Genomic DNA, 18,815 nt, shown 5'->3' with positions numbered 1-18,815 from the left:
TAAGTTTAGCTAAGATAAATTTAGGAAATAGAGATAAATTAAAAAATTGTAAAGATTATTAATCAAATTGAATTTACAATTTGTTTCAAAAAAAAAATTGAATTTACAATTTAAATAATTTCCGATAAGGTCTAATAAATTATGATAATATAAGTTCAAATAACCGTTCAAAAAAAAAATATAAGTTCAAATAAATAGAATTAATAAGGTGAATAAAACACATGATCTATAGTTGATTTTTGGACGTATAAATGTAAAAGTCAACTAATTGACTGTTTGTATCTTAGCTTACACAAATACACAATAAGTAATTATGTAGTACTACCTATTAAATTTATTAATTTGATTATATTCTAATATATATATATGATCATACTGAAAAAAAAAAAAGTTTTTTATTCTCTTCAAGGAGATCATATCATAGGCATCAACTTCATTAATTTTGACTAAGTAACTAATATATCCCTTTCCAATCAAATAAGCCTTATGTATTCATACAATCATACGATTATGTTTTCATATTTCTTAGCATAATGTACCAATATTATAAACATTAAATTTGATAATTTAAAGACAAGATCACACGTTATTTAATTTGTTGTATACAAATCTAATATATATATATAAAGGGGAGTTTTTTCCCGCGTTTGTAGAGAGCCACGTAGGATTTTGTTAATTTAAAAAAATTATAGAGCGCCACATAAATGTGCGATGTAGGGTTGGGATTTAATGTGTGCCACATAGGTTAAAAAAATATTAAAATTATAAAAGTCAAGGTGAAAAATAACAATATATATCATCTATCTTTATGTACTAAAAAAAAAAAAAAAACTTAAAAAATTATGTGCTATACGTTTCACTGGCCCAAGCAATCGATCATATATCTCACCAAGAAAATAAAGAAAGAAATAAAAGTATTGATAATTATCATCTATCTTTATGTACTAAAAAAAAAAAAAAAAAAACTTAAAAAATTAATCCTTTTCACCTACATGCATTATCTTTTAACAAACATTACTGACTTTGTTCCTTTAATTATGATAAGCAAATTTAACGTAAGTTAGTTTGCTCATAGTTGATATATTATTAGTCAATATGTTTCAAATATTATTATTTCTAAGGAAAAAAAAATTAATTAGGAAAAAGATAATAATGATTACAATTTTAATAATGATAAAATTTAAGTTAGGAAAAAGATATGAATTGTTTTAATTAGCTTATGATTTGTTATTAACTTATTATTAAAAATAGGCATTAATTTAATCCACGCGTCACCAAAGAATCACGCAATACTTCATACAAAGCAATTTACGACTTTATATTGTGGTTTAAGAAAATGTACGTCTAATTCCTTAAACTCAAATTTTTTTTATGAATTAACAATGAATATGATGAGGTATTCACAAATAATATTATTTTTAACTACTCCGTATTTTTTTTCATTGCATTGTTTTCTTAGGTCTACTTCGTTGATTCGAGAACTTAATTCTTTCAAAAATGATTGGAAAAATTAAAGTACGCGTATCAAGGCTTTTTGATATATTGAACTTTCGGAAACATAATAGTTTGATTAGTTTGGACATGGTTTTAATTGACGAAGAGGTATGCCTTTTATTTTATTTTTTTTAATAATAATATATAATTCTTTTTTTGAAAATTTATTGTGTAACTTACCATATTATTTTAACTTACAATATTTTTTGCATATGTAGGGTGATTATGTCCATGCTTCAATCAAAGGAAAATTTGTCCAACAATTTCGTTCTAAACTGGATGAAGGCAAAGTTTACACAATTCGATATTTTTCTGTTGTACCCAACAAGAATGAATATTGTGTTGTGAGCGATAACAAGATAATGATACAATTTTTTCAAAATACAACTGTCAAGGGCGTTGCAGATAATAATAAAATTTCGTTGCATAGATTTGATTTTGTTCAATTGCAACATTTAGATAAGTTCCGTAGTAATGCTACACTCCCCGGTAAATATTTTACAGATTTTCTATTTTTATTTTTAAAAAATTTCTATAGTGTTATCTTTTGCTTAACTATTTTTTATAATTATTTTTTTTTGTTTCGTACATCACTTTGTCCTACAAGATGTGGTTGGCATGGTTGTTAACGAAATTGGAGATTCAATTGAAATAGAAGATAAATGGTAATTATTATTTTAATATATTTGTATATATTATTATTATTTTATCAATTACAATTTACTAAGATTTATATTTGATTAAATATTAATCTTATTTTTATTTTTGGAGATGAAGATGGAAAAAAAATTAATCTTATCACCGTCATTGATCGGAGGCACAAAAAATATGTACCAGAATTACAAAGAAACAATATACTCTACACACTACATATTTAGGGCTACAAAAGGGAATAGGATAATCCTGTCACAGGAGACCCAAGATACCTAAATCAAAACTACAAAAAAAGAATAGAGTACTCTATATAGAGGTGTACAAGAGATCATTCTATTTGAACATCACAAATTGTTTTTTTTTTTAAATTTTTTTTTGATAATATAATAATAATAATAATAATAATAATAATAATAATAATTTTTTAATATTGAAATATTTTTATTATTCTTTTTGATTTTTGACATCATTATTATTATATGCTGATAATTTCTGGTAGCTCTGTGGACTATATATTCCTTGTTTTTGGTAATTGGTCATCGGTCCATTAATGAAAGTAATAGAGTTGTGACTTGTGTAGTTGCGTTGGCATGCATGAAACTAATATGTTCCTACGGTTCAAATCAATTGTAACACACATGTAAATTAAAGCATTCTTTTCTCTTAACAAATTACATCTTTTGCAATCCAAATCCAAAATGAACACACACCGAAACACTTACCAACTATCCTAATGTCTTCAAATCCTTTTATTATTATTATTATTATTATTATTATTATTATTATTATTATTATTATTATTATTATTATTATTATTATTAGTATTAGTATTAGTATTAGTATTTAATAAGACACAAATCTTAAATAATTTTAAAAATAAACCCGTGCGTCGCACGGGCTTCACACCTAGTATGTACTGTTTATGAGTTATGAGTATTTTCTAAACGGAATATTATTCTATATTATTTTAACCGATTAGTATATATTATAAATGTATGTTTTACGCTTTGAACTATTTCCCCTTTGCCCAAAAAATATTATGATACAAAAAATAATTTATTAATTTTTAAGAATTGCGGAGTATAATCTAATAATTTTTTTATTAAAATTATAATTGAATTTGTACATTTGAAATTTTGGTATTTTATTGAAAATAAAACTAATTTTATTCTAAAATTTTATCCAAATAGAATTCTAAATTAACTATTTTTATCTTATGAGGTCTATTTAAATCTATTCAACGTGGCGCGACACTTGTACCCTGGCTAAAAGTTTAGGTTTAAATATTAGTTACTAGTATATGATATGATATGATTGCTTAAATTTAGTCATGGGTCCCCCTAACTTTCTAGGGACTAGGACGCTCAACAAATCCTAATTAATAATAATATAATTTCGTAACAGAAGCCGAAGCATTGCAACCAAAATATCGAAATTAGGAATAATTTGTGGTGACCTTATCATGCAAATTGTGACATTATTTTTTATGATAGTTTTTAAATTTAAGGAAGGGCGGTGTTGACTGATTTTACGCCAGCTTAGCTTCCTGCTTGAATTATTAGTAGTTTGGATATATACATTATATAAATAAACTAAAGTGGTAGAATTAATAGATCATAAACAAGCAAAGTTATTAGCCTGCACGTAAAAACACAAAGAAATAATTATGGGTGATATATCAAAAGAAAGTTCCAATTCATGCTACTTCAAAATTCCAGAGATCAAATTTACAAAACTTTTCATTAATGGAGAATTTATCGATGCAATTTCTGGTTAGTATGTCTATAATTTTTCTGTTCAATTCGATTTGTTATTTACCTTTTACGACTCTCTGTAGTTTGTACACCTAAAATAAAAAAGGGTATAGGTCGGTCCAAGAATGTTAGTCATGGACTAATAATTAAATGATGTTATGTAGGAAAAAGTTTCGAGACGATTGATCCGAGGAATGGTGAAGTGATAGCGAGTGTTGCAGAGGGAGATAAGGAAGATATTGATTTGGCTGTTAAGGTTGCTCGTGAAGCCTTCGACCATGGACCATGGCCTCGTATGTCTGGATATGTAAGTGCTAAAATTTATGATTGACTTTTGATAATACAACATAATAAAGTGCTTGTTTAAATAGGTTGACTTTTAAGTTATAACCTTTATACTCTGCTTATTTAATTTTGTACCTCATAGTTTTAATTACGGTGGCCTAAATTATTATTCAAAAGTTAGACCTATAGGCTATAGCACTACGAAATTATGTTATGTGGTTTGATTTTGTCATGACATATTTCCCGGAGTATATAAACGTGTCTTGTTATGTCATGTTCGTGTTTACTCTAGAGTTTCATGTTCATCAAATTATTTAAAGATTTAGCATAATATGATGATTTGAATTGAACAATACTCGTGTTTAGGTTTTTGTTTCATGTCTTGTCACGCCAATTAAAAAATAATCTTTCGATAACTTTGTGTTCATATTATGTTGATTTTAATTGTATTATCATGTCATGTTAGCTAGAGACTATCAGCTCGATCTAAGTTTTAATCTTTTCAGGAAAGGGGAAGGGTGATGATGAAATTTGCGGACCTAATCGAGGAACACGTGGAAGAACTAGCAGCGTTGGATTCAATAGATGCAGGGAAACTCTTTACAATGGGGAAGGTATTGGACATCCCAGGTGCATCTCACTGCCTACGGTACTACGCAGGAGCAGCAGATAAAATCCATGGAGAGACGTTGAAATTGGCACGTGCAATGCAGGGGTACACCCTAAGAGAGCCAATTGGGGTGGTGGGCCACATCATACCATGGAATTACCCAACCACTATGTTTTTCTTAAAGGTGGCTCCAGCCTTAGCGGCCGGGTGCACCATGGTGGTTAAGCCGGCGGAGCAAACCCCACTTTCGGCTCTTTATTATGCTCATCTTTCCAAGTTGGTAAGCCAATCCCATATAACACTACGTTCTAGTTTGATTATTATTGCTACTACTTTGTTCGCCTTTAGAGATCTGTGTTGTGGTATGGTTAAACCGTTTATACTATATCTCCTAGTTATAGGACTCTATATATTAAGACCGTATGTAGAAATAGTACTTTAACTTATAAAAAAACGATCGTTTAAGGAATTCAAGGTATTTCTAGTTTTAATAATTTTGCTTAATTTGTAAAAGTGGTTTTGACGCGGAAAAAGTAGGAAATGTGGAGGTTTATTTGTGCAAACTGAAAATAAAATATGGTGGTTGAATTGTTTTTAGCAAATTTCTAATAAGTTGTAAGTTGATCACATGAATAATGAATACATTTCAACTAATTTTTGTTTTTTTTTTTGACAAGATTCAACTAAAATTAAATTAAAAGAATATGCTTCAAATAAAAAATGCTACTAGGCTAATAGTATGGTAAACAATTTGTTGTCGTAGTCGTATACTTGTAGGATTGTAGGAGTAAGGTAGGGAATTTTATAAGGAAGTTCCTATTTTATTGTTGACTAAAGTTTCTATCTTACACGTAAGAATCTAAAACAATATGATCAAATTAATAACTTTAAATAATAGCAATTCCAAATTAAAATATCCTAAAGTTACACCATTGTTACGTAATGTTGTTTACTTAAACATATTGTATTCTCGGATATTGACACAATGTAATTTGTTATTCATAATTTGTACAAAATATTCTGCCCTTTAGAATTTTTATTTTAAATGTTAAAATTTGTCTCTATCAGTTAGATTTATAACAGGATATATAATTTTTTTTTTTTTTTTTTTTTTTTTTTTTTTTTTTTTTTTTTTGTATTGGTCCTTTTTAATGGGTGGTAATTATAAATGGTAATTAAACAGGCTGGTGTTCCTGATGGAGTGCTAAATGTTGTGAATGGCTATGGAGAAACTGCTGGTGCTGCGGTTGCCTCTCATATGGACATTGACAAAGTATGTAAATATTTCTTTTTCGTACTCTTTACTCATTCATGTACTAATAATTCCTTAGGTAATGTTCGAGTTTTTAATTAATTCTACCTTTTTTTGATGATTAATAACTTTAAATGTCACACAATATAATTTTATTGATAAAATGGTCTAAATGGATAAAAATGTGTTGTATTTCCACACAGTAATGATTTGTGATTGGTTTTATTGTTTTAATATTACGTTCCATGAGCAATATATGTACGTGGTATTGAATTGTAACTAGTCGTATAATGTTTGAAACGATTGATACAAAGTGTAAATATTTTCGTAATAATGCAGATAAGCTTCACAGGATCAGCAGAGGTAGGACGCCTTATAATGCAAGCAGCCGCGACAAGCAATTTAAAACCAGTCTCGTTAGAACTCGGAGGAAAATCCCCTCTAATCATTTTTGATGATGCTGATGTTGATGTTGCAGCTGCGCTTGCTCTTCAAGGCTGCATGTTTAATAAGGTACCACATTCACCTAATTAATTTAAATAAACATTGTAATTAATTAATCGATGAACAACTTATCGTCTCAAATAAGTAGGAGTTACAAAAATGTTACATTGTTGTTAGTTATTAAAAGTCCTAATTGTAAATTGTAATAATTATTTCAGGGAGAAATTTGTGTGGCTAGTACTCGAATTCTTGTACAAGAAGGAATTTACGACGAGGTTGCAAAGAAATTAACAGAAAAGGCTAAATCTTGGGTTGTTGGTGATCCCTTTGATCCTAAAGTCCAACAAGGACCTCAGGTAATTTTAGTACTATATATTGCATTGCTTTGTAATTTGTATTATTGTACTATAATATGATCTTTGAACAAATTATGAACTTTTGAACTAGTGAAACAACTAATTCATTGCGATAATAGAGAAAATCGAGTAACATATCATATTGTGATTTGTGAGTGATTAGTTGCATGATCAAACATTTTCTTGTTTCATTTGTAGTTTTGATGATTATGTTCAAGAAATCATAATTTATTGTATTCATTAATAAATTAATGTTATTATAGTGATTAAGATTTTTTTTATGATGTAGGTTGATAAGAAGCAATTTGAGAGAGTACTTTCTTACATTAAAAAAGGCAAAGAAGAAGGAGCTGAGTTACTAGTTGGTGGTGATCGTCATGGTGAAAAGGGGTATTATATTTGCCCAACCATATTCTCTGATGTCAAGGTAACATTTTGAGGTTTTTGCATTCTTAATTAATTTAGTAATAATTATTAAATTAATAGAATAATTTAGCATAATTATATTAGAGTTTAGTTTCTAATTCTACCTTCAATTTCTTCAGGATGATATGCAAATAGCAAAGGATGAAATTTTTGGCCCTGTCATGTCTTTGATGAAGTTCAAGTAAGTTTTATCTATCCCCGTTTAGACACATAATATATTTAAATTGTAGGTGTTCATTTAAAAATACGTGTAACGTGTATATTTGATTGGCTTTTTAAAAAAATAAAATACGAGTAATATTAAATTTGGAACGACTATTAATTCATCTAATTTTTACGTCTTCTTTGTGGCCAATGGCAGAACCGTAGAAGAGGGGATACAAAGAGCAAATGCAACAAGGTATGGATTAGCAGCTGGAATAGTAACCAAGAACATAGACATTGCTAACACAGTCTCAAGGTCGATTCGGGCCGGAACCATTTGGATCAATTGCTACTTTGGTTTTGATTATGATGCACCTTTTGGTGGGTACAAAATGAGTGGGTTTGGGAGGGAACATGGACTTGATGGCCTCTATATGTACACCCAAGTTAAGTCTGTTGTCACTCCTATTTACAACTCCCCTTGGCTCTAAGCCTCTAAATTATCAATGTGAACCAATTTCGAACTCGAAGAAGTTACATGTTTTATTTTGTTTATTTGCATAAATATATTTTTGTTTAACGTTATTGAGTGTTATGTAATTTAGTAATTTGTGGAAATTATGTTCTGTAATTTTTTTTAACTCTTTTTTTTAATGATAATTTTTAATTAGGTGTTTATTCTTTGCTAAATATGACAATTTTTACCCATTTGTTTTAGTAACTGTTTGGGTCCAATTATACCAATTGGGCCTAGCCATTAAATGATTCCATATGCCAAGGTCAAGGCTCAAGCCTCCATTTAGCCAAGTCAATATAAAGTCAGCGGCCCAAATAGTCATGGTCAGCCCATGATGATGTCCGGCCCGCCTCCTCTCTTTGCACCATTTATCATTCATTCACATAAAAGCCTCAATCATTAATTCTATTGCATAGCTTTCTCTCTCTAAACACTGTTTGACTTCGGCATTGGAGGGGTCTTCCTCGAATCCACCCCGGGGCCAGTTTTACGTGTGTTTGCTGTGCAGGAAATCTTCGGCCCAACATCATTTGGACCGGACCAGTTTTCATCCACTTCATTGGATCTTCGACGAGATCCCATTTTTTTCACCCGAAACAATTTGGCGCCGTCTGTGGGGAAGACTTTCAAAAAATCTTTAAGCCAATCAAAATCATCTTGCAAAAATCTTAGTAACAATGGCTAAGAATCGCAAGAAAAAGCGAGTAAGTCAAGGAGCAGGCGAAAGGCCTAAGACTCCTACACCATCGCCTTCTCCGGACCGGAACTCCTCTAAGGGTGCCAGTTCAGGAGAAGCATACCGGGAGAACTCTCTTTCTCCCATAATTCACCAATCTCATCATAGACCGAGTCTTCCTCGTTCTAACAAAAGTCAGTCCGATCGTAGGACTCAATCAGTGCCTCAAAGCAGACCTTTGAGTATCCACTCTCACTCTCACACTCAGCCGAGGACCCCTTTAACGGGGCCTAGCTCGGAAGAGGTGGCGAGAGCGCTGGCGGTGCTCATGGAGGCAATGAAGGCTCAGAATATGCCTCCTCTTCGTGACCGAACTCCTCCGCATACCTGACATCAGTGGAGGAAGCTCGACCAGGATTGGGAGAAACCTCCCTCCTTCATGGAGCTGGAAGAGTGGGAAGAGGACACTTGGAGAACTGAAAAAGAGAGGAAAAAGAACCCCCACTTTTTCAAAGGATCCTCTACCTCTCGGCTAGAAACTCACAAAAGCAGCAGCTCTGCCTCTCGGCTAGAGACTGTTCGCCGAAGCGCCCTCGACCTGCTCGGCGGCAGGGAGCCGAGTGTGCATAGCCGCCTCTCATTCCCTGTAGCCGAGGCCCGAACTTCCCAGCTAGGGACGAAACCAATCTTACCTCTCTAAGAGGGCAGAGCGCGGTCCCTTCGGCTAGGAACAAGGGCAAGGTCGTGATGCTTCCTACCAGTTCTCCATTTGAGCAATGGATTCTGGAAGAGCATGTGCCGACGGTTAAAATCCCGTCGCACATTACATACGATGGAACTTCGGATCCGAAGGACCATATTGCCTCTTACGACCTGGTGCAAATATTTTCCCACTACTCTCAAGGGGGTCGCGCAAGCGTGGATCTCCAAGGGAGTGAAGGAAGGCTCTATAACGGGGTGGGACGACCTGTCTACCAAGTTCAAGAGCAAATTCTCCACGGCAAACCGCCGAGAGAAAACCACTGCAGAGCTCATGGGCCTGCAGCAAGGGGAGACCGAGAGTCTCCGGGACTACCTGACTCGTTTCCCAACTGGACCAAGGGCTGGCCGTCTTTGCAATGCAGAACGGCCTTCAGCCAGAAAAGTTCATTGACTCCATGGTAATGCATCCTCCGCAGACCCTGGAGGAGGCTCTGAACGCTTTGGATAAATTTATCCGAGCCGAAGAATGGAACAAAACAAAATCCCAACCCCAGTCTGGGGGTGGGAAGCAAAAACAATCGTCCGAAGGCCAAGGCCAGAAGGCGAAGGGTAAGGCAAAAGCCTCCGAACAATCTTCGGCTAACGAGCCGAAGAAGGAAAAGTCTGCTCCCTTCACGGGGAGATACGAATCCTATACTCCGTTGGCCCTCCCGCGCGCTAAAATTTACAGCGTGACGAAGGAAGAGCAGAGCTACAAGAAGCCGAGACCGCTCCCAGAGTGGTATCAGCGCAAAAATAAAAAATCAGTGGTGTGAGTTCCACGAATCACCGGGACACAACACTGAAGAATGTATCCAGCTGAAGGACCAAATCGAGGATATGGTCCGGAAGGGATACTTGAAAAAATACATCGCGGATCACCGCGAGAAAAAAAGAGGCCGAGAAGTCTGAGAGGGACTCTCGGCAAGAGCTTTATTTCCCCCGAAAGAACAGCAAAAATGCGGAGGGAAAATTTCCTCCAATCAACGTTATCTCGGGAGGAATATGTTCTCGGAGGGAGCACAAGCGTCACCTTAGGGATCTGACCCACCAGGTGAATAATGCTAGTATTCAGCCGCCCCAATCACCGGTGCCGAACATGACGTTCACATCCGCCGACTGTCGGGGGGTGACGTACCCTCATGAGGATCCGTTGGTGATTATCGCCACGGTGGCCAACCACGACGTCAGCAAGGTTCTTGTTGATGGTGGCAGCGGAGCAAACATTTTGTTCCGAAAGGTCTAAAACCAAATCAAGCTGAAGCCCAAGCACCTCACGCCGGTACCCTACCCGGTATCCGGATTTAATGGGGCTTCAACTTATCCAGACGGGAAGGTAACACTTCCTGTCACCATCGGCTGTGATAAGGCAGCCAGGAACGTCATGACCGAATTCTTGGTCATCGACGCTTCTTCTGTGTACAACGTGATCATGGGGAGACCCATCATTCACGAGATCCAAGGGGTAGTCTCGACATACCACCAGCTGATGATCTATGTCTCGGATGCTGGCTACCCCGAAAGGATCGAGGGCAGCCAAAAGGAGGCCCGAAGGTGCAACTACCTCAAGCCATCCACCAGTCGTACAAAAGATGACAACGAGGATGAGGAGGAGAAAGATAGGCAGCCGAGCGCAAAGAAGCCGAAGGGCCTAAGTGCTTCGACTCAAGGAGACCTGGCCAAAGAAAAAGGGCTAGGAAAAGAAAAGGCTAGCTCATCATCTGAGCCGAAAGACTCAGAGAGCCAGCCGAAAAAGAAAAAATCTAGAACTCCTGCTGACATAGACAGCAGGACAGAAAGCGAAGAGTCCAGCTGCACAATAATGGAGCTGGACCAGCAGACCAAAACAGTCGAGTTAACCGAAGGAGACACCAAAAAATGCGTTACAATCGGGCTGGATCTTGATCCGAAAGTCCGCGTTGAGCTCATCCAAATACTTTGGGACAACCGAGATGTGTTTGCTTTCTCGGCAACTGACATGCTCGGGATAAGTCCAGACCTCATCTCTCATAAGCTTAACGTCGACCCAACATGTCGGCCAGTTAAGCAAAACAAGCGGAATTACTCTGCAAATAAGAACCGAGACATCGCAGCCGAGGTCAAAAAGTTGCTGGATGCAGGCTTCATCGAACCATGTCAGTATCCGAAATGGCTGGCTAATGTGGTGATGGTTCAGAAGGCGAATGACACCTGGAGAATGTGCGTTGACTTCACGGACCTAAATAAGGCATGTCCGAAGGATTTCTATCCCTTGTCGAGGATCGATCAGCTAGTCGATTCAACAAGTGGCCATGCTTTGCTTAGTTTCATGGACGCATTTTCTGGGTATCATCAGATCTTCATGCACCCCGACGACCGAGAAAAGACGGCATTCCTCACGAACGCCGGGGTGTACAATTACAAAATGATGCCCTTCGGATTGAAAAATGCGGGGGCAACTAACATATCAAAGGCTGGTGGACCAAGTTTTTGCCGATCAAAAAGGCCGAAACATGGAAGTCTATGTCGACGATTCCATCGTCAAAAGCAAAAAAGATGAAGACCATGTTAAGGACCTGGCGGAAACTTTCGCCACTCTAAGAAAGCACCAGATGAAGCTGAATCCGAAGAAGTGTGTCTTCGGAGTGATATTCCTTGGGTTCATGGTCAGCAAAAGAGGGATTGATGCCAATCCCGCTAAGGTGCGGGCAGCGCTCGATCTTCTCGAGCCGAAAACAAAGAGGGGTGTTCAGCGGCTCACCGGAAGAATGGCAGCCCTCTCGAGGTTCATCTCCAGGGCCTCGGACAAGGGGTTACCTTTCTTCAAAGCCCTGAAACTCCCGAAAACAAAAGAGCTCGTTTGGGAGGACGAGCAAAGGGAAGCCTTTAAGCAGCTTCGGGAGCATTTACTCAACTTCTGACACTGGCTAGCCCAGTAGAGGGAGAGTCCTTGTACTTATACGTGGCTGTCAGCCCAGCCACCATCAGTGCAGTGCTGCTGAGGGAAGAAAACAAAGTTCAGCAGCCGATCTACTTCGTCAGCCACACTCTGACGGATGTAGAGACCTGCTACCCCTTACTCGAAAAAGTTACTTATGCAGTGGTGGTAGTTGCTCGGAAGTTAAGACCCTATTTCGATTGCCATCAGATAGTGGTCTTAACTGATCAGCCGCTGGAAAAAGTTCTCGGCAATGTTGAAAAATCTGGTAGGCTGGCCAAATGGGCTTTTGAGCTCACGGAATTCAGCATCAGCTACCAGCCGAGGGCGGCCATAAAGGCTCAAGCTCTAGCGGACTTCCTGGCCGAATGCTCATACCAGGAGACGCTAGACGATGAAAAGAAAACCTGGACCGTTTTCACGGATGGATCCTCCACCGTAAATGGTTCAGGGGCAGGGGTGGTCATAACCTCTCCTGAAGGCAAGTCCTTCGAGTATGCACTAAAATTTTCATTCAAAGCTTCGAACAACGAAGCCGAATATGAGGCGGCAATTGCTGGCCAAGAATTGTGCATCTCGCTGGAAGCCGAACATGTTTGTCTGAAGACAGACTCTCAGCTAGTTGCATATCAGATTGGTGGCCTAGTCATTAAATGATTCAATATGCCAAGGTCAAGGCCCAAGCCTCCATTTAGCCAAGTCAATATAAATTCAGCGGCCCAAATAGTCATGGTCAGCCCATGATGATGTCCGACCCGCCTCCTCTCTTTGCCAAGCTAAGGTATAAAAGCCTTCAATTGCACCATTTATCATTCATTCACATAAAAGCCTCAAGCATTAATTCTCTTGCATAACTTTCTCTAAACACTGTTTGACTTCGGCATCAGATGGGTCTTCCTCAAATCCACCCCCGGGGCCAGTTTTACGTGTGTTTGCTGTGCAGGAAACCTTCGGCCCAGCATCATTTGGACCGGACTAGTCTTCATCCACTTCATTGGACCTTCGACGAGGTCCCATTGTTTTCACCCGAAACAGTAACTAAAAGCTAAACGCGAGTAATAGACCACATTGGTCATGGGTCATTCCACTAGTCTTACTTCTTTATCATTTTAAGTTCGAATTGCAATAATAAGCATTTTTAATACAATACCATTATAGATATTCATAATTAAGCGAACAAACTATAAACATTTTTATTTGTTTAAGTTCATATTTTTACCCAACTCAATTTAGAAGCAATAAGCCCAAAATTAGACTACGAGGACATTAATAAACATAATCAAATTAGTAATCTAAACTCTAAATGTCCTATTGTTTTGTTCAAATCGAGTTAAATCAGGTCATTATCGATTTAAAAATAAGTCAACCCCAAATTGTTCACATATATAGATGAGTCGAACTGTCTTAGGGTGATTTGGTTACCTATACAATTGGGTCGTGTTATGGTTACTTAAATGATCAAATCAAATTCAGATTTGATCATTTATTTTCATTTGTTCTAATTTGGTCCATTTTCAAGTCATAATCCATGTTTAATACCCCATATTAAATTCGATTTGATCGGATTTCATCATCTATTTTCAGTTGTTCTAATTTGGTCATTTTTCACGTCATAAATCATAATCTATGTTTTAACTCCCCAAATTATTACGTCAATTCAAATCGGATAAGAAAATAAAATGAATTAATCAATTCAAAATTATAACAGAAACAACAAATTACGAAATTATTTACTTTTCATTGATCAAAGATTACACCATACACAAACCCTAAACTCTTTTAATCACATAAACCACAAATCATCATCACCTAAAAAACACCAACAACAATCACATCATTTCCCAGATTTTCCCCTAAGTTTAACACCAAGAACTCTCTCCATTTTCGCAAGAACCATATGATTAGGAACAGCTTTACCATTCTCATACTCCTGAACAACCTGAGGTCTTTCATTGATCTGCTTCGCTAACTCAGCTTGACTCATCTTCTTCTCAATCCTCGCCTTCTGAATCGCCAATCTCACCTCTGTCCCCACCTTAGCAAGCGCAGCTGGTTCGGTCTCCTCGTCGAGCTTCCGCGCATTGACAGCCGTTGCAGTGGCCTTCTTGTTAGTTCCTGCGACGGCTTTCTTGACGGTTTCGACGGGTTTACCGGAGCGTAGAGCTTGGTTGACTGCCTTCGGGTCGCGAAGGTCTTGGGTTTTGGGTCGGGTTTTGTGGATGACGACGGGTTCCCAGTCTTGAGAGATCGGGCCGGATGATCGGGTTGGCATTGTTGTGGAGGATTCTAGAGAGGAGAGAGAATTTGATTTTGAGTATTATTTTTTTGATGATATTTTTGAAATGATTTTGAAGGTGGTAAGAGAAAAAGATGATGGGTACTTATAAAGAGAAGGGTGTCTGGAATGTTCTTGGAGAAATGGGGGGAGATTTTTTCATGGATATAGAGGATGGTAGAAGGTTCTAGGTAGTGGAAAGTCTAGAAGGTGGGATTTTTGTGGGCTGGGTTTTTACTATTTTGGGGAGGTCTCTTGGGGATCAAGCAAAAGGGTAGATGGTAGAATGGAATTTTGGAGGTCAATAAGTTTTCAACGGTTTTTTTTTTTTAAAAAAATAATAAATTATTTTCTCAATAGTTATACTGAACTGATTAAAGATAAACTGAAATTAAGCTGAAGAGAACAACCTTCAAGTTGAAGATATTTATGTTTTAAAATGTTAGTAATTATGAAAATGCAAATACGGCAAACAAATATGGACGGAGGTGGTATATGAGTCATCCTAAAACTCAATGCAATCTTTGATGCTTGATTTTTTTCCCCTATATATTTAATGATTAACTTGTATCTTATGTATGTAGTAATTATTCTACTTTTAAAGAAAGAAGGCAGTGTGAGGTTCTTATTTCTTATAGGTGTGGGTACGTTGCAATGTACAGACATTTTGCGGAAAGAACATACTATTAAAATGTAATGAGCATTTACCTAGAGTGAAAAGAACATACTATTACAATATAATGAACATATACCTAGAGTGAAAAGAATTACTATTAAAATGTAACAAACATATACCCAAATTGAAAATAGCATATTATTTGCACTAAGAAAGAGTGAAAAGAACATGTGTCCATGTTATTTGAATATAGTGTAATGTACTTTTATTTGTGATATAATGTCCATTGCTTATTGTGAAATATTCTTTGAATTTTGTCTTAAATTATGGTAGATATATACATATAATTTTCATTAAAATTCGATGTTTTTCATTAATATTAAAGATGTTCTTTAGATAAAAAAAAATTAAAAATAAAATAAAATTGGATGCTCATTACAAAACAACGGTATGTTCTTTACAAAATACTCCGTAGTTACATATTTTTCCGCGTTTTTTGTTTGTACCAAACGAGGTATAGGCTGTTGTAATTTTCAGAAAGATGGGTGTTTTGCTTTTTTAAAGCTGACATTATCATCTCACCCTTTTGCTATAAAGAAAATTTATATGCTTAAGCTGAGCCCATTGGGCCACATACAAATGCATATAGCTGGGCCTATCGGGCGATATATAATAGAAACTTTGGGTTTTGATATCCTCAATAGGCTAAACTAATAAGAAAATACAAAAACCAACCATAGCCATAGGCTAACATTTCAAATACTATAATATAGGCTTACATAGTTACATTTACATTTAATATAGGCTAAAATAATGTTATACTATAATGTTTCTCAAAAAAAAAAAAAATGTTGTACTCTATACTATAAAAGTTAGAACCTATAAATCTGCTAAAAAAAAAAAAGAAGCTATAACCTATAAAGGTTGTCCATGTATGTGTTTTTGTTAGCTTTCATGGGATAAGTATCCAAAGAGAATAAATTCATTTCAAATAGTCCATAGGCTTACATTTAATATACACAACATACTTATAAAATAACCTTACATATCCAACCAAAACCAATTTCATCCTCTTAAAGACTTGAACATAGGAAAAAATTTAGGAATGTAATTAATATTCCAACCAAATCTCGCAAACCCAAACCTAGCTAGCTAGCACTAATCCTAATTTGGCTTAATAATTTGCTTGATTATAGCAAATAAAAATACACTTAACTACTTAAGTACTTATATATTTCACAAACCCTTTTTTCCCACTAACCTAACCAAGGGGCAGGAAAATATGCATGCATGCATATACTAGACATATATAATTTAATTAATTAATTTTGGTACATATATATAGAAGTCCTTAATTACTATTAAGAATCCAGCACCTTAGTAATGACATTAAGGACCTCATCATGAGCAGTCAAGTGTGGGAAATGACCATCAACATCGATGATTTCGACCCTCGATTTAGCATTGATCATCTTCTTCTGCATATAGTAAGGCACGGATGAGGGGACTACAAGGTCATTGGTGGTGCTAATGATGGTGCAAGGTGTGTCAACTTTCTCAAGAACATGGCGGTAGTCGCCGAGGAAGATGATCTTAGCAACAGCTAGGGCAACTTCTGGCTTCATTTTCTTTAAACTCTTCTCAAATTTCTCACTTAGTTGAGGCTCTTTTCCTCCTACGGCTAAAGGAGCAAATGCTGCGGCCCAAGGTTGGAAATTTGATTCTATTGTTGAGATGAGTTGCTCAATTTGTGTTGCCTCAAATCCTCCTTCATAATCTTCTGAATTTATGTACCTATTTTTATTAATTTAGCATGCGTTAGATCGTATTGACGATTTTATGAATTGAATTAGACGACTTGATAACTTTTACGTAGTGCATAAATAAGATGGTATGGATTATTATAACATATTATTCGTAGACAATGATGACATCAGCGGTTGTTATGTTAGTATAGATGTATAGATTGAAGACTTGAAGTCTGAACAAACTCTTGGGCTTAAATGGGCCAAAAGCTCACATCAGACTATCAGAGTATGAATACTCAATAGCTGTCATTTAACATTAACCAAACAACTCCTCCGTCTAATAAAGACAAAGCTCCACATGAATAAGAAGTCTAGGAATTTTTTATTATTTTTTTAATAGTATACATAATCTAGACATGTCAAACTCAAGCATATGAGTGTCATATAGGATTTTATTATTAAGATTAAATATTGATTTTTTTGTACACACCACAACAATTATGTGAAAGCTAAGGTTGATATTTATAGCTTAGTATGATTATCTATAAATATTGTCCATATCCAAATAAACAAAAAAAAATGTATACTTCCAAATACTCTATTTAGCATGAAAACTGAATCATAATGGAAAGAAATCAGATTTATTTTACAGAAAAATAGAAATAAATTATAATGAATATGTACTAAATTAGCAAATATGGATAGCTAATTATAGCTTTTCTAAAATAAATATATGAATGAGAGGTTTTCATTTTATTATATTTAGCCTAAAACCAAGCAAGCTTAGCCAACTCACAAAGAAATCAAAACATAATACTCCAATAATTAGGCATTAAATTCAGGTAGAAAATTAAATATGTGTAATCCACCCATGCATGAAATTAATCCACATTAAACCAAATAAAACACACTAATTATTAATTAAACATCAAATTAAAATTTCTTAAATAAGTATATATGTAGAATAAATTAATTAAATTACCTGGGAGATGCTCCAATGAGTATAAGCTTGGTAAAAAGATGAGGCCTCTTGATGGAAGCAATACAACCAATCATACCAGACATTGAATGACCAACAAAAACACATGATTTAATGTTCATTTCATCCAATAAATTCACCAAATCATCAGCAAAACATCAAGAGAATTATACTGTAAAGGATCAAAACCATGACTATTATTCTCATGATTATTAAAAGCACCAGAAAAGTTCCAATCAAAAAGAACAACTTGGTGCTTTTCCTGTAAGCCAGGAACAATCTTTTCCCATATAGATTGTTCTCCACCATATCCATGTCCTAGAACAATCACCTCGTCTTCGCCCCCGGTACCGAGGATTTTTGCATTCATGGATGTTGATAAACCCTTTAACATCACCATTATATTGTTGAAACTAAGAAAAAATATTTTTTAGAATTTTTTTTTTTTTTTTTTTATAAAATAAAATTTTGGGGGGGGGGGGGGGGGGGCTGAAGTAGAGAAGTTGTATGTGTAGGGCAATGAGTTGAGGATGGGAGAAAGGGGTTTGGGTTGTCTTTATATAGGAAAGGTGATTGAAGTCATTCATTAAATTAAGGGGCCGTTTGGTTGACAGAAGGGAATCGGAATGGAATGAACAAAGGGAATGAAATGGAATGGAATGGCAAAGTGGAAAATTTGGAAGGTTGTTTGTTACAAAAACCAGGGAATCATTCCCTCCACCACAGCACCACCACCACAGCGCAGCCCCGACCGCCGCCGAACCCTCACAGACCTCCGCCGACCGTCGCCGACCCATCCCCGAGCATCGCCGACCATCCAGCCCCCATCGCCGACCGTCAAACTCCCTCCCCGATGCTCCAGCCCCCTCCCCGATGCTCGAACTCCCTCGCCGACAGTCGCGCCCCCCTCACCGACGGTCGCTGACC

General features: G+C 36.0%; 2 protein-coding genes and 1 pseudogene across 2 annotated transcripts; 1 reads left to right on the top strand and 2 right to left on the bottom strand.

Annotated features, from left to right (window-relative positions):
* The first annotated feature begins 3,734 nt into the window (after positions 1-3,734).
* LOC110729072 (aldehyde dehydrogenase family 2 member C4-like) lies at positions 3,735-8,097 on the top strand. The gene is made up of 9 exons (XM_021908771.1): positions 3,735-3,920; positions 4,067-4,209; positions 4,694-5,077; positions 5,981-6,070; positions 6,389-6,562; positions 6,712-6,849; positions 7,139-7,276; positions 7,395-7,456; positions 7,637-8,097. Exons 1-9 carry the CDS (start codon positions 3,815-3,817, stop codon positions 7,908-7,910), a joined length of 1,509 nt encoding a protein of 502 aa, XP_021764463.1. The 5' UTR covers positions 3,735-3,814; the 3' UTR covers positions 7,911-8,097.
* Positions 8,098-13,988: 5,891 nt separating this feature from the next.
* LOC110729071 (multiprotein-bridging factor 1c-like) lies at positions 13,989-14,748 on the bottom strand. Its single transcript, XM_021908770.1, has one exon. The coding sequence runs from the start codon at positions 14,540-14,542 to the stop codon at positions 14,105-14,107; it is 438 nt and encodes a 145-aa protein (XP_021764462.1). The 5' UTR covers positions 14,543-14,748; the 3' UTR covers positions 13,989-14,104.
* A 1,373-nt stretch (positions 14,749-16,121) lies between these two features.
* Positions 16,122-18,392, bottom strand: LOC110729070 (annotated as a pseudogene).
* Positions 18,393-18,815: the final 423 nt, after the last annotated feature.

This window comes from Chenopodium quinoa, unplaced genomic scaffold (assembly GCF_001683475.1).
Source record: "Chenopodium quinoa cultivar QQ74 unplaced genomic scaffold, ASM168347v1, whole genome shotgun sequence".
Classification (NCBI taxonomy): Eukaryota; Viridiplantae; Streptophyta; class Magnoliopsida; order Caryophyllales; family Amaranthaceae; genus Chenopodium; species Chenopodium quinoa.
Note: the sequence above shows the minus strand (reverse complement) of the source record. Positions and strands in the feature narration are given on the sequence as shown.